Source organism: Medicago truncatula, chromosome 7, assembly GCF_003473485.1.
Source record: "Medicago truncatula cultivar Jemalong A17 chromosome 7, MtrunA17r5.0-ANR, whole genome shotgun sequence".
Taxonomy (NCBI): Eukaryota; Viridiplantae; Streptophyta; class Magnoliopsida; order Fabales; family Fabaceae; genus Medicago; species Medicago truncatula.
In genome coordinates, this window is record NC_053048.1 from 3,076,539 (window position 1) to 3,090,128 (window position 13,590).

General features: G+C 29.2%; 1 protein-coding gene and 1 pseudogene across 2 annotated transcripts; both read left to right on the plus strand.

Annotated features, from left to right (window-relative positions):
- Positions 1-2,684: 2,684 nt before the first annotated feature.
- LOC11410543 (uncharacterized) lies at positions 2,685-4,331 on the plus strand. 2 transcript variants are annotated; one of them, XM_003621201.4, is made up of 4 exons: positions 2,685-2,808; positions 2,943-3,048; positions 3,457-3,521; positions 3,877-4,331. In XM_003621201.4, the coding sequence occupies exons 2-4, from the start codon at positions 2,982-2,984 to the stop codon at positions 4,009-4,011; spliced, it is 267 nt and encodes an 88-aa protein (XP_003621249.1). In that variant the 5' UTR covers positions 2,685-2,808; positions 2,943-2,981; the 3' UTR covers positions 4,012-4,331. The 2 variants fall into 2 exon arrangements, with proteins under 2 accessions (XP_003621249.1, XP_039683279.1); XM_039827345.1 differs by lacking the exon at positions 2,685-2,808 and having other exon boundaries at positions 2,817-3,048.
- A 4,370-nt stretch (positions 4,332-8,701) lies between these two features.
- On the plus strand, positions 8,702-10,787 carry LOC112416466 (probable calcium-binding protein CML45; annotated as a pseudogene).
- Positions 10,788-13,590: the final 2,803 nt, after the last annotated feature.

Below are 13,590 nucleotides of genomic sequence, written 5' to 3' on the forward strand. Positions count from 1 at the left end.
GTTACGTTGCTCTTTTCAATTTGTCTAGCCAACTAGATTTGTTCCAAATGATCCTCAAGTGATATCAAACATGCATATAGCTTATCTTAGTGCCAAGTATGAAGAAGCCAAAATTAATTTTTAGAATGTAATTTTGACATGTTTGAATGTTTTTAAATAAGGTTGGTTATATGTAGTTAGAGTTGATTTAAAAAAGAATTTAAAGTTTTTGTCTAGACAATTGATTTTTAGTTTTTTTTTTTGGTTAAAATTGATTTTTAGTTTAATAGAGTATTCTTTGTAACATACATGCAGGATTGGGTTGGAAACCAGCGTATTTGTAGAACTGATGTCGCAGTATTATTGGCATTTTCAAAGTACAGCTTTTTTTTTTTTTTTAAAGATTCAAAGTACAACTTGTGATTTGGAGTTTTCCGCATATGTTAGTATAAACTTGCTTCTTAAAACTGTACTCTCTCCGTTTCAGATTAACGGAACAATTTATCATTTCACACATATTAAGAAAAGAAAAATGTAAAATGCGGCGATAATATTCTTTACGATATGATGTGGCACCTATTAATTGGGCCATTTAACACCAATATCCCATGTTTTCCGCCAAGGTCAAATTGTCAATTTCGGGATTACACGCTCGTGATGATTTCAAGATAAAATCTGTCGCTTTAAATAGCAGTTCTCTTAAGAAAAATGTATAAATGAAGGAGAGAGAAAAATGGTGTTAAGTGTTATTGTCAAGTATTGATGCATTCTCCACTATCATAAATGCAAAGTGAAATATATTGAATTTAGAGTGATGAAAGTAGTATTAATTATAATTATAAAAGAAAAAATAATTAATATTAGTGAAAAGTAAAATGACTCAGTTATTTTAGGACATTTGTTTTACAAATGACTCAGTTATTATGAGACGGAGAGAGTAGTAAACAAAAACAATCAAGAAGAACATAGTCCAAATCAAAAGAAACATGTGTTAGAGCCTCTCCAATGGGGGATCTTTACTTAACAGGGATCATTCCCCGTTAAGGACCCTCCATTGGAAGAAGAAAAAATGAGTCCCTGTTAAGGAACGGACAACTATATAAGGATCTTCTCTCTCTCCTAAGTAATTAACGGGTCCCACGTTTAAAAAAAGGTAATAAAATATGTACTACTTGGTCCCACTTGCATAAAGGAGTAATAAAATGTGTACTACTTGATCCCACTTGTAAAAATAAGTAATATGTAAATTATTTTTGTTTAATGATGTACAGATAGTGGGACATATTTAAATATTTTTCATTGGAGTCCTTATTAGTGTATTGTCATTGGAGTCATTGAGTCCTTAATATGTACTTTTATTAAAATATTATAAATAAGTGATGTGTCACGTGGGGCCCATTTAAAAAGTCCTTGGTATGAAACTACCATTGTAGATGCTCTTAGGGATCAACAATTTTACTGCGTATAAAGAAAAGGGACCCACAATATTTTTTCTTTTTTCATCAGATAGTTTCTTAAACAAATAGGGTGACAAAAAATTTGAATCCCGGCCACAGTATATAATGTAATCTATCAACTTGATTTATATGTACAAATTTTCAATGCTTTTATCTTGAATTTTTTGCGTTTAAAAAAATCATATTGGATTCATTCCATTAAAAAGCTATAATTTCTCTTGTAAATACATTTTTTTTTCGACAAAAATAAAATGATATTCATTCATTCAAATTGAGAGATTACATCATTCAACACCGCTAAAAACGTAAAGGATGAATATGTGAACAAACTCACAGCATCTAAGCTAATAGCATATAACGACATAATGCCTACAAAAATATATGATGAAATTAAAGTGACCGGAATATCCATTGCCTCCGGATCTGCAACATTGACGCTCAAATCTTTGATTGAACAATCGATCTTTCAATATGAATCAAATGAACACCGCACGAAGACGGGAAATCAAACAACGACGAACAACAAATCACCACACTTAGATGATGAAATTACAAAAAAAAACCTAGATCTATGTGAAAATCACTTATTTAGATTGAAATAAAGAGAAAAAGATGAAGAGGGGTGTTTTCAGGTCAAGAATTGACCCAAAACCACCCTTCAATGAAGAAATTGTAAGAGAAAACCTAGAGAGAGAAAACTAGGACCGCCTTGTTGGAGAGGGAGAGATTCTATCAAGAGTTTCTTTTTAAAATATCATTTAAAACATGCCTTGTAAACTTTTTATAATGTTCGAAACATGCATGCAAAATATCATTTAAAAATTTAAAGAAAATTAAAAAAAATCAAATTTAGCTGAAATTTAACTTGGTTGCTAGAAAATTTTACAGGGAGACTATACTCGACCTTGGTTTTGTGTGAGACACGTTTAATAAATTCAAAATCCAACCATAATTTATTGATTTTTTAATACAAAACACATTTTTATTAATCCTTATAAATATGTTTAACCTTACCAACAATGAATTGGTGTAAGTTGTAAGAGATATGGAGCCTTTAAGCACATGGTTAATGATCAGAGATTCGATTTCTGACTTATCGAAAAAATTCGATGGAGAAGACATGTACCACCTTATGTACCCAAAAGTTTATGGAATACGTACCAATGTCATGGAAGAAAAAAAAAATTATATAATATAATTGACTTTAATTTTTTAAATATTAAAAAATCATACATAATTGGAAGGAGCAACCTAGTTATAGAAAACAAAACGTGGGTAGAGCATATGATGCCAACGAAAGTATATGAGTTTGCCAGTTTCATATGTTTGGCTGGATCTTAGCAGAAGCCAAAGTCGGTTTCCTAAAATTAAGGTTTGTTTCAGAATCTCAAGCTGACACACTTCATCACTCTATCATTCTCACACATATATACCACCCATCTTTTCACTCTTTCTTCATATCCATCAAATTCTCTTGTTTTCTTTTTTGTTTTGTTTTTTCAATAGATCAACAATTTCTCACTTCTCAATTTCCTCTAAAGAATAATGGGCCACTCACGTTTTTTGGTGCTTCTTCTTGTTTCATCCATCCTTTTTCTCTCCTTTGGTTATGGTAAGTATAATGTCTTTCATGATTTTAATTTGCAATTGTGTATGCAGTTGTGATTACTCTGCGAACCTTTATATTGTAAAAAAAAATGTTATTGATACAATTGAAATTCTAAAATCCTTCGTGTTGTCGTCATGATTGTAATCGCAGACCGCAATTTAAAATCATGAGTAGCTCACTTCATATCTTTATTTTAATTGTATATATTTTGTTTTATATTATTCTATCCTTTGTAGTAATTTGTTGTTTATGATTGGTGGGATAATACTATGTGTTGTTTATGATCCATCTAAGATGAATTTTTTCTAGATCCCCTTGAGTACATTTTGTACTCTTATTATTATGAAATTTGTTTAACAAAGAAGAAAAAAAAAATTGGTTTGATGTTTGATTTTGTTGCTTAATTTTAAGGATTTGGGAGAGTAGCAATGATGGAGACAATTGAAGATAAAGATGTTTCTATTAAAGGACTCGTGGTAAGTTAATTAGTTATTTCACTTTTCACCCACAAAGTGCTTTTTTTTAGTTTTCATTTTCTAGTTTTGTTTTTTTAGACTTTCATTTATTAGTTGTTCCTATGAAGTGCGGACACAGATACCAACGCTGCTGATAATTTGAAAAAAATCATATAGTTTAGTGTAATTATATGTGTCAGTGTCATGTCGGTTCCAGACACGACACAGAGACACACCTAATCCGAGAAATGTCATGCTTTAAGTTTGAATATTTTGCCTTTGCTTATAATCAGATGGTCAAGATTTTTTTCCCATAGTTTAGTTTGTTTTGGGTTTGATGCTGAAAATTAACTAAACATTTCTGTATTTTTTTTAGGAGCATGATAGGAAAATGAGGGAAGTGTATGAAATTATGGATTATTCACTGCCAGAGCCAAATACCAATCCAAAGAGTGGTTATACTTTAACCCCTCCTACACCAACTGTAACTTCTCCACCACCAAGGGCTTAAATGTAACAACAAAATAAAATTAGAATTCAAAATAAGTGTGGTACTTATTAGGAAGTCTAGTGAGTAACAACAAATTAATGATCATATTTCTATGATACTTTGACAACATGTCTTAGCCTAAAGTTTTAAGATTTTAGGTGTTTGGGATATTGGATAATTTAGTTTGGTGCCTAGTCACATTCAGGTTGACTCCAAGATCCATAGAATTAGGATCATATTAATTTATTGCTGCTAGTTTATTTATTTCAGTTTGTCTTATGCTTTCAAAAATGTAATGATAAATCAATAACAATAAATGTGTTGTTTGTTCTTTTTGCCCATCCAATACTTTACATCATCGGCGTATGCACAGATACTGATATCGGATACGAAATGATGTAATTACTATACATAATTCAAAGATGATTATAAATGAAAGTGATCAGATGTAATCACAAATTGTTTGTGTTAGTGTTTGATACTGACATATGTCGAATACCAAACATATCTTTATTTGAAATATTATGTAACATAAATTTGTGGCTTCAATTTACAAAATTAAATTTTAATTTTTGTAATATTTAAATGCATAGTCGTACATCCAAACACAGCCCTGTTTTCAGTACAGGGTACTAATTAATACTAGGCAACACATAATATTTGAAGTAATTTTTTTTGTCAAGTAGTCTAGTGGATAGAGATCACATAATTAAATGTGGAGAAGTGGGGTGTCTTGGGTTCGAACCCCAACCCCTACATATTACATGCAATATCCCTATCAACTGAGCTAAGTTCACGGAGATATTTGAAGTAATTAAATTGATCTATAAATAGGCCAACTGATCTATAGGAAAAATTAAATTAGAATTAAAATGATCATCAATCAAATATCTGGTTTATATTAAAATCGACCATGTTTAGTTGTGTCTAACCAGGAAGGTTCTGAATGCAGCTTCCTTAATCCTTAATGTGATTATACAATATTAACTATTAAGGGCACATGCATGCATCTCTTTCTTCCACGAATTATCTGAATAATACTATAGATTTACATAAATTAATAGTTGACTTACAAGATAGATTGCCTCTATCTATGCATGATTTAGTCTACAAAAGTGTTGACAAGATTGTCTCACGTGCAATATGGGGTATAGAATTTTTTTATGTGAAACATAATTTGTACTAAGTGTTTATGGTTGAGTTTGGGTTGACTTTAACGTGAAAAAAAATTTGTTTTTTTTCTTGTGTATATATTTATTTGGTACTTCCTCCATCCCGGATTAACTGAGTCATTTGCTCAAATCGTACATATTAAGACAAATGTATAAATGAACGAGAGAGAAAAATAGTTTTAAGTGCTCTTGTTAAGTATTGGTCTATTCTCCACTATCATAAATTCAAAGTGGAATATATTGAATTGGAATTGATGAAAGTAGTATTAATTAGAGTTATAAAAGGAAAAAAGTAATTAATGATGTATTGAAAAGTGAAATGACTCACTTATTTTGGGACACTTTTTTATTGAAAATGACTCAGTTATTATGGGACGGAGGGAGTACAACGTTTGTGAAACGGAGTTAGATAGAAATTACGATAAAAAAAACCACGTTGGCGAAGAAACAAATATTGAGAGCTTCTAAAAATCACGATAAAAACGAATCGAAAAGCTTGCAAATGCGTTTTTGTGTGTTGTGAAAACCAAACACACTCGTAGTTATATTGTGGGAAAAAAATTCAATAGATGGAAATCTCGTATGATTATGAATGGAAAAATTTCTTCGATAATTTGAGCATGGTTGATTACCAAAATATTAGATGTCGAATTCTGCTCTTTACCTAACATGTTTTGCTCATTCCCAACTGAAATTCTAAAAATACCTCTGCGTGAGTTAACTCACGCAGATATTTACATTAGCATGAGTTAACTCACGCAGGGGCATTATAGTCATTTCAGTTGGGAATAAACATTTTTTGTAGGGTAAAGAGCAGAATTCTTAGATGTCTCTAAGATTGGGCCAAAAGCTATATAGGTAACAATGGAACTTGATCTTAAATTGATTAAGAAAATTGCTCTTCACCCATAAAAAATTGCTCTCTCATACAAACTGATAAAAATACCTCTGACTTAACTTACACATGTGTTAAATCTAACGTGACTTATGTCATGTTGCAACCAGCGTGAGTTAACTCTTGCTAATTATAGGTCAACGTGACTTAATTCACGTTGAATTTAACATATGCGCGAATTAAGTCATGTTGGGCATGTGTTGCAGAACAACAGAAATGATATTCTTTTCTAATTTCCTTCATTCATTCATACTTCCATACATCCATTCCATCATTTTCATCCATGCTTTCATCATTCAATCATTCATCCATTAATAATTAACATACGCATGATAAAATCAAAAATTACGCAAAATTAAACCGATAAACTAATCAAAATGTCATAAAAATGCGCAAAGGCACGAGTATAAATATATCACATCAAAATCCCCCGAAATATCACAAAAACATCTAAAAATGTACAAATGTCCTAAAAACGCTAGAACAAGACCATACTCCTCCTGTGGACTATGACTCCTAGTCCCCCTCCGCAGAACCGATACTTCCTACAAAATACTAGACTCGGACCGGATGCCCTCCATTATATCGGCAATGAGAGGATTTGAAAACGCATAAGGAATCTCCATAGCACTATCCACTCTGCGTCTGATGTTGTCGATGATCTAGAGTGGGTCAGGAAGCTGTCTGACCCACTGCTGCTCAACAATAACCTCCTCGTAAGGAGGGACATGAGCTGTGTACTCAACAACGAGTTCGGGGGCGCTTATAATAGGATGAGATACACGGTAGAACCATTTGATGTAAATCCAGATATAAATCAAAGGAGTTTTTTTTTTTCATTAGCAGTTGGATTAAAAATTAGGGATAGTTTTTATATAAATAAATACTTTCAAAAAATATATATAAATGTATTCTTTTTTATTTTTTATACAAAATAAATATATTTTCTTATCCTCTATAAACTTATCTATTTACATAAACTTATATGATCAATAAGTAATAAAAAAAATTCCAGAAGTAAACTAAATGAGATTTTTTTTTATTGGATTGAAAATGCGACAAACTAAGGATAGTATTTATGTAAATATATTCTTTTTTATCTTTTATATAAAATAAATGTATTTAAAAAATTTAAGTAGTAGTTAAATTGAAAGGAAAGCTAATATTGGAACCTTAAATAAACAAAAATTCCAATAAATGTCCTCCTTTCCATATAACTAACAATAAAATATTCATTCATGAACTCACGTGCTTCTTTGTTTATAGCAAGCAAGTGAGGTCAAATAAGTTAATCCAAACATAACCTAAGTATATCTGTTTTTGTTTTTTTTTTTATTGGTCTAGCAAAGAAGTTACTTCTATTTTGAGTTCTAGTAAGGTTGGTTGTTAATATTCATCACAGATCTAAAAATATAATTTACACATCATAAGAAATAAACTTCGATCATAGTTGCATGAACTAGGACACCATTAAAATTAAATAAGAGGATTTAGAACTTAACTCTTGAAGCCATTGATTGTCGACGTGTATACATGTATGCTCTTTGATGATCTTGAATTCCAATTATGCTTTTTAACAACAACACAAATTCAACAACATAATACAACACTATAATACAACAATAATAATTGCAACATCATAATTAAACACAAACAAGATCATGAGTGAACCAAACTAATTTCTTCACTAGATTCATACATGTAAATAATATTTTATTTGGTAAAAAAAAATTTGGAGAAGAAGAAATTATTACTCCCTCCGTTCCATAATAACTTAACCATTTATAAAAAAAATATTCTTCTACGAATCTTGATCCATTTCACTTTTCAATACAACATTAATTACTTTTTTTCAATTATAATTCTAATTAATACTACTTTCACCACTCTCAATTCAATATATTCTACTTTACATTTATGATAAAGAAGAATGCACCAATACTTGACAAAGACACGCAAAACTATTTTTCTCTCTCTTTCATTTATACATTTTTCTTAATATGTGTGAAATGGAAAAGAGTGATATTTGTACAACCAATTTTGTACAATGTGACAACCACTTTTTCTCTCTTCTTATTGGACAAAATCAATAGAGAGAGAAAGAAAAAAAAAGAGAATAAAATCACATGTGAGTCAGAGAGAGAGAGAGTTATTTCAAAAGTTATCAAAAAATAATTGTACAAATATCATTTCTCTTAATACTATGATCATTTTATAATTGTCTCTGGGTATTTGAACCTTCGAAGTTATAAAGCCAAGTTTTTGTCTTTAGGCTGACTTCCAATAAATATATTATACATGTGAAAATACCAACAAAAGAAAAATTATATTATACTAAGGACAAATGTGCTACAAATGTTTTGAGAAAATTATACTCCCTCTGTTTTAAATTGTATGGTGTTTTGGACATTTCATACGTATTAAGAAATGCAATTAATATTGTGTGGAAAAGAGATATTATGAGTTGTTTTACAAAATTATCCTTAATAAATAATATAGGAAAGATAAATAAAAGAATTGAAAGAAGAGAGTAATAAATAATTAAGATTATAATAGAAAAAGTAACATTAATGTTGCATTGGTATTGTAAAGCGACATATAATTTGGGACACATTTTTTTCCCTAAAGCGACATACAATTTAAGATGGAGAGACCAGAGTGTACTATATTAAGTTGTAAGTGGAAAATTTCGTGTGACCATTAATTTTCATAGGAAAACGCCTTGACATATATAAAAAATATGTTGAAGACAAAATCAAAGCAGAAACAGACAAGAAAAAAGCAGGCCAACATACATGACCTTGACCATAGCACAACTAAACAGACATTTCATTTTTTTTTGGGTTAAATATGTTTTTGGTCTTTATAAATATGTCAATTTTTCATTTTAGTTCCTTTAAAATTTTCCTTCAATATTTAGTCCCTATAAAATTTTCAATCACTACTTTTGGTCCTTATTTTTAATTTAATTTTTGTATTTTTTAATGAAATTATACAGAAATGTGTAAAATATTCTAAAAAAATTTACTTTAAAAAATTAGAATTTTTTTAACAAAACACAAATAAAATATGAATTTTTAACCGTAAAAAATACAAAAATTCATATTAAATTCATGTTTTGTTAAAAAAAATTTGAATTTTTTTTGGAGTGATTCTTATAATATTTTGAATTTTTCTGAAAAATTTTATTAAATAATATGAATTCTACATATGAGTTTACTTTAAAAGAGGGACCAAAAGTGAAGATTAAAAATTTTATAGGGACTAAAAATCGAAGGAAAATTTTAGAGGGATTAAAATGAAAAGTTGATATATTTATAGGGACCAAAAATATATTTAACCCTTTTTTTTTTAAGGAGAAACAGACACTTCATATATGCTGGGAGTTTAGAAAACAAGAAATTTTCTTTGATAGTGTCAAGAAATAACCATAGTACTTTTAATACTCCATCCGTCTCTAAATTATAGTCGTTTATGGTTTGTGCATGATTATTAAGGAAATGATTAATTATGTTGATTTCAATGATAAAATTAATATTATTTACTAAAATACCCTCATTAATTATAGTTAGTGTACTCCCTCCGTTTCAAAATATAAGCAAAATTCACTTTTTAGGTTCATTCATTTAGTGATGTATGTGATTCATAATATAGACCACATACATCATTAAATAAATGAACCTAAAAAGTGAATTTTGCTTATATTTTGAAAAGGATGGAGTAGTTAAGTTGAATTAAATTCATTAAATAAGGTATAATAATGGAAAGAAAAAAATTAAATGTTACATTGTTATTGTAAAGTGAAAATTATTTTGAAAAAAAGATAAAATGTTAAAAGACAATTATTGTGATACTGAAGGAATGTGCCACCTTTTTCATTCCACCGTCTCTAAAGAAACGAACTTATCATGCACCTTCCTATACAATTCAAAATTGTGCTTTTTTTTTAATTATATAACTCTTCATCAACCCTTTCAAATCACAATAAAAAACTTATATCTTCATACACTAAAATAAGATCCTAACAAGGGTCATAGAATTCTACATATTCATCTATTTTTTTAAAGAGAAAACATCACAATATCATGATAACAACTCATATTCAAGTTCAACTTTGTTTGGTTTAATAGACTTTTTCATATATTCTACATTATTCATTAGAATCCATAAGTTCTTCTCGAATTTTCAGTTTTTCCTTCTTTGCTATCTTCGTTTTGGTGCCTTAGACGTAATGGGAGAGATGCAAATATCAGAAACCGACGCGAATAGATATTAAGAGGGATGAAGTGAAAACTGTAATGGTGAAAATGGGAAACTTTTGTAGCTCAGAAAGTGATGAACTTGAAGAAAAATATGGTTCAAAGGAGCTTCTTGAATTGTTTGATGAGAATGAACCATGTTTAGAGGAAGTGAAGATGACTTTTGAATTTTTATGGTTTTAATGAGAACAAAGATGGTTATTGATGCAATGGAGTTGCAAAGAGTTATGTGTATTTTGGGATTTAAGGAAGGTTTAGAAGTTGAAAATTATCAAGAATTTCGATGAAAATCATGATGAAAGAATTGACTTAATCGAATTTGTAATGATTATGGAAAACATATTGTGCTTATATTTTAGGAAAAGGTTGAACATCAACAAGAAATTCCTTGAAAAGGAAACAAGTTTTTTTTATGAGTTAAGAACTAAGATGATACAAATGATCATTTTACAACCGTTTCATGAGAATTAATTTAATCTCCGTACTGTGATTAAAAACTACACTCTTACCACCGAGGTAGCATTTCAAGTGTGTTTCCCTCAACACTCTGAGCGGAGGATAAAATGTTGTCACCTCGCTATCGCAACCGGTAACTTCCATAGGGAAGAAGAAATGCAAAAATAAATGAAAGAAACAACTTGGTTACGTTATCACCATGAATATTCTTCTCTTTCCATATGCTTCAATGAAAAAAAAAAATACTTAACCTGCTTAGAAGAGTTGCAGATAGGAGACATGTTCTTGAGTAGAGTCAAATGACAGAAGGATGGAAGTAGAAGAAAGGTGTTGCAAAGTAGTTATGGAGAAAATCAAAATGAAGAGTTTCACAAACAATGCATAACCAATGCACTCAATAATTTGTATAGAAAAAAAAAAGTTCACTCCAAAATTTATTATATTTTAGTCTTTCATGACTTATAAATAAAATAAATAGGTTGATGATTTTTTTTAGGGATAAATAGGCTGGTGATGTTATATTTTTTAAGCATGACATTTATTTCCCATTAATTTTTAAAACTTTTTGATATAAATTGGATCAACAATCGCGCGGTTCAACCAGTAAGCTAGTTTGATGGGTCCCTCAACTGAGTCGATCGTTGATTTAACATTGTTGTTGTTCGGACAAATGAAACTAGGGTTGGATAAGTAAAGAAGAAAGTAAATTGCAAAACTAGATTTTTGACCTGTGCTCCGTTCAAGTTTATTGTAAAGGGATTGACATACGAATAATAAAATGCAATATATAATAGGCAACGGTGAAAAAATAACACGTGATAATCCATAGTAGACAAAATAAAACACTTCATAAAATATATGAAATCTGAAAATATTATAAAAGAAAATTCGGTAATCCTATCAATAATTCGGGTATATATAACCAAGTTTACATGGAAATTAGGGTAGCCGAAAAAAAAGTATAAAATAGAAGGCATCAAACGTGATCATTGATATGCTCATAGTTTCTAGAACAAACGTGCAACATCAAATAAGTGTAGAAAATATTTTCTTCAAAAAAAAAAAAAGGCAGGAGGATAGAAATGAAATTGGTGCGATGCATTTTTTTAGATGAAATTTGTTAGGTTAAATAATTGCAAACCTAATAAAACAAATGAACTGAAAAAAAATTAGGTTAAATTGATACAAATGTAACAAAATTAATAAACAAGGATAAAGATTTCAGATTCTTGAAATTTCATGGCACATGGCGCGCTAGATTAGGCCAATTGATAAGGGGGACCTACAATCTAGTTTATATCAGACATAGGCTATATTTTTTAAAACAAAAAAGTCTATAAAATTTTTAGAAGTGTATTTAGTTAAAATAATTAGACTACACGCCATTAAAAAAAAAAATTAGAGTATGTTTGGATAGAATTTTTTTTATTTTTTTTTTAAATTCCATTGTTTGAATGATTAATTTGGAGAATTTTTAAAATGATGAAAATTTGTGAGTATTTATACTCAAAATTGACAAATTAGCCCCTCAATCTAGCTATGTGCCGTGAATGCCATATACTCCTTTGGTCTTATTTGTAAGAGAAATTTGGATCAACAAAAGTATATGTATCTAGTTAAAAAATTGAACCATATACATCAATTTTTGTTGACCAAACTATCTTTTATAAATAGGGAGGTGGTATAATACAAAAAGTGTAGATAACCACCGACTATGGGGAAAATACAAGATTAATGCAAATTCAAACAAATACAACTATAATCTCCCAAATTGATTATGGCTTATAATTCTACCAAATTTTGCTATCTTTGCTAGCTGAGAGTGAAGCAGATGCCAACTTAAAGACACCTCGCGCTACAGAAACAAAGACTACATACAAGCATGAAAGCTTAAAAAATTGTCAATACTAGGAAGTTTCAGTACTAAGATTTATTTATTTTCATATATACAAATCATAAACTAAAATTTCTTATTCAAAATTTGTTGAAAGATGCAAAGGGTGAGACTTACAATGCAAGAATACAAAAGTACCGTTCACATGCATGGACTTGTAAAACTATTCTAAGTCTTCACAAATTCTTTCTTACCTTTTCAAATAAGTAACTCATTGGGAACTCGTAGTTGTGTGCAGGATTAGTTGCGGTGTGATTTGTTCAGTTTGGAGTATAAAAAACATTATAAAAATGTATGCAGTTCGGTTTAGTATGGTTGATAGTTGACTTTTAAAAAGTCATTTAAACCAAACCAAATCAAAATCAATGCAACATGGATTGGTTTGATTTGTGCGGTTTTTTTCTAGTCAATAATTTTTTTTTTCAATATTAAAATCATGTTAAAAAGGTAAAATACTATATTTTCAACAATATTTTATATTTCATCAAATATTACAATTTCATTATCAACCAATAACATAGACCAAATTAAAAAAAATGAACAAAAAGTAATCTTATTCCGTACCACTTAAATACTTTTTTGAAATAAAAAGCAAAGAAGAAATTTAACAAGAGAAAAATTATATTTGTGGTTTCGATTTGAGTTGATTCGGTTTGTGGTTTTTCTATTAGATTGGTTCGGTTTTGTACATCCTTAATTGTGTGTGCTGATTTAAGATGACGACCGTCACTTCTATCTGTAAAAATTAAATAAACACACCAACTTCATATAAAATTTGAATAGTAATTTTAAAGTTATCTATATATAATTGTATATAATAGGATTTCCTCCAATCTTAAATAAAAAAATCATAAAAAATTGATATATTTGTTTAGAAATTTCAACCAAACACATCAACTTTATTTGATTTTTTTGTTTTATAGT

What these genes read in the sequence shown, in the direction of transcription:
- LOC11410543 (XM_003621201.4), top strand. Translation starts at nt 2,982, where the DNA reads ATGGGCCACTCACGTTTTTTGGTGCTTCTTCTTGTTTCATCCATCCTT. An exon ending in TTTTCTCTCCTTTGGTTATG is followed by an intron (nt 3,049 to 3,456) that starts GTAAGTATAATG and finishes CTTAATTTTAAG; the next exon opens with GATTTGGGAGAGTAGCAATG. An exon ending in TTTCTATTAAAGGACTCGTG is followed by an intron (nt 3,522 to 3,876) that starts GTAAGTTAATTA and finishes TATTTTTTTTAG; the next exon opens with GAGCATGATAGGAAAATGAG.